General features: G+C 39.4%; 1 protein-coding gene across 1 annotated transcript; it reads right to left on the reverse strand.

The window, feature by feature from the left end:
* Window positions 1-2: 2 nt before the first annotated feature.
* LOC109587141 (F-box/SPRY domain-containing protein 1-like) lies at window positions 3-411 on the reverse strand (the record flags this gene model as incomplete). The annotated part of the gene is made up of 1 exon (XM_020003377.1): window positions 3-411. A coding segment is annotated over exon 1 (402 nt), but the record flags the coding sequence as incomplete, so codon positions are not given.
* Window positions 412-1821: the final 1410 nt, after the last annotated feature.

Consider the following 1821-nt stretch of genomic DNA (forward strand, 5'->3'; position numbering starts at 1 on the left):
GAGCCGAAACTAGGACCTTGAAATATGACGACAAAGTAGTGTTGTCCTCTTAGAAACCCTGTCTTTCCTCTTATACCATCTGATGATTGGGCCACTGGTTTTCTATGTAGAGTTAGGCAGTCGTCCTTGATGTATATGTTCTTGGAAGCGTCCTGTCCGTTCCAGGCGCACTCATAAGCGAGGGCTTTGGATCTAAAGGTCTGTAGCTCTGAGAGGTGTTTTGAGTTTCTGAAATGTCTTGTGCCCGCGTCTTCGAAGTTGGCTCGCCAAATGATGGAGTCCTCGTCACTGAGGAGACTGTACCACTTCTTACATACCATACTACATCTTATGAGGTCTTTAAAACTGGTGTATATGAATATTCTCTCTAATACGAAATGGGGTAGGAGAGACATGTCAGCCATTTTGTTTAATAGGAGGAGTGGCATAAACAGTTATTATTAATAGACCACGCCTTTTCTTTTAGGGTTCGATCTTCTAATCCTTTGTTCTGTTTCTGGACGTACTTGAGACTAGCCTAAACACATCAGAAGTTTCTGCAAATTCACTAAAGCGGGGTGGCTGAAGCCACGCTCTAATTACCCGCAGCTATAGAGAAGTAAGACACCTGTCGAGTGTTGATATGGAATAGATCCATATTTTTCTTCTACTGCATTGTGCATTAAATTAAGTTTAATTCTCATACATTTACTTGACCAGTTTTCATAACGATCAATTTCCATATTCAAGTTGTCATATGTACATGTGACCATGTCTCAGCATTAAGGCTGATTTATACTGTATAGACCCCTTTAGGCGAGAATTAGTTTGTGATACCGTATATACAAAGAAATAATATTGAACGGATTTTTGTCCGCCATGTTTTACGTCAAAGTTATGCAGAGTTCCAATGGCTGATGTGCAAAGTAGAGCTGTTTTGCCAATAAAACTTTTGTTGTGCTGAACTCAGGACTATGAGAAGCTTCATATCAACTGTTCTTTACTATAGCAAGATATTTTGAAGACTTAAGAAGTCTGGGAGAGCCAGAACGATCAGTTCTAGACTCTCTGTCACAGCCCAAAGAGGAAAGCAGGCTCATACAACAAGTGTATTGCACTATACTTCCTAGGTTGGCTCTCTTGACATTATTCTTGACTCTAGAATAGTTTTTAGCTTCAAAATGTAGTGACCAAGATCTCCAGGACACAGAAAGCACTTGCTGCTTGACGTAAAACATGGTGGCCAATTATTGTATGTGGGCGTATACCGTAACTGAGATATAATGATATTCATTGCAAAATTAATGATATTCACAAGCTGCTACTTCTCGCCGAAAGGGGTCTATAGCGGGTATATTCCGTTCGAATTTAATTTCGTTCTCATTCCTTGTGGAACGAACGTTTTCCAAACGAAAAGGGTGTTTCCTCAATGCCACCTGTGCAAAATGGCTGCTCAGAATGAAAATAAAACGAACGAAAATTTCTAATCCTGCTTAGAACGAACATTTTTCCAGACGAAATATACCCGCTATACTGTACTGCAAAATTAACGTAAGGTAAGGCAGGAAGTGCTGTATAAACCAATGGCCACCGTTTATGTAACATAATAGTTGAAATTATTTCTACTTTTACGTGTGACCATTGGTTTGTACAGCACTTCCTGTCTTAACGTACAGCCTTACCTTACGTTAATTGTGCAGTGTGAATTGGCCTTTAGTCAGCAATCAAATTTGTCTTTTTAAAATTTTTTCCTTTAATGCCTTATAGTAACTGGTTCTAAGAAAGATGGCAGAGATGGTGGGCATGCTAAGTAATTGAAAAAGCAAACTGATCATGAAACTG

The sequence above is a fragment of the Amphimedon queenslandica genome, unplaced genomic scaffold, assembly GCF_000090795.2.
Source record: "Amphimedon queenslandica unplaced genomic scaffold, v1.1 AMPQUscaffold_12677, whole genome shotgun sequence".
Lineage (NCBI taxonomy): Eukaryota > Metazoa > Porifera > Demospongiae > Haplosclerida > Niphatidae > Amphimedon > Amphimedon queenslandica.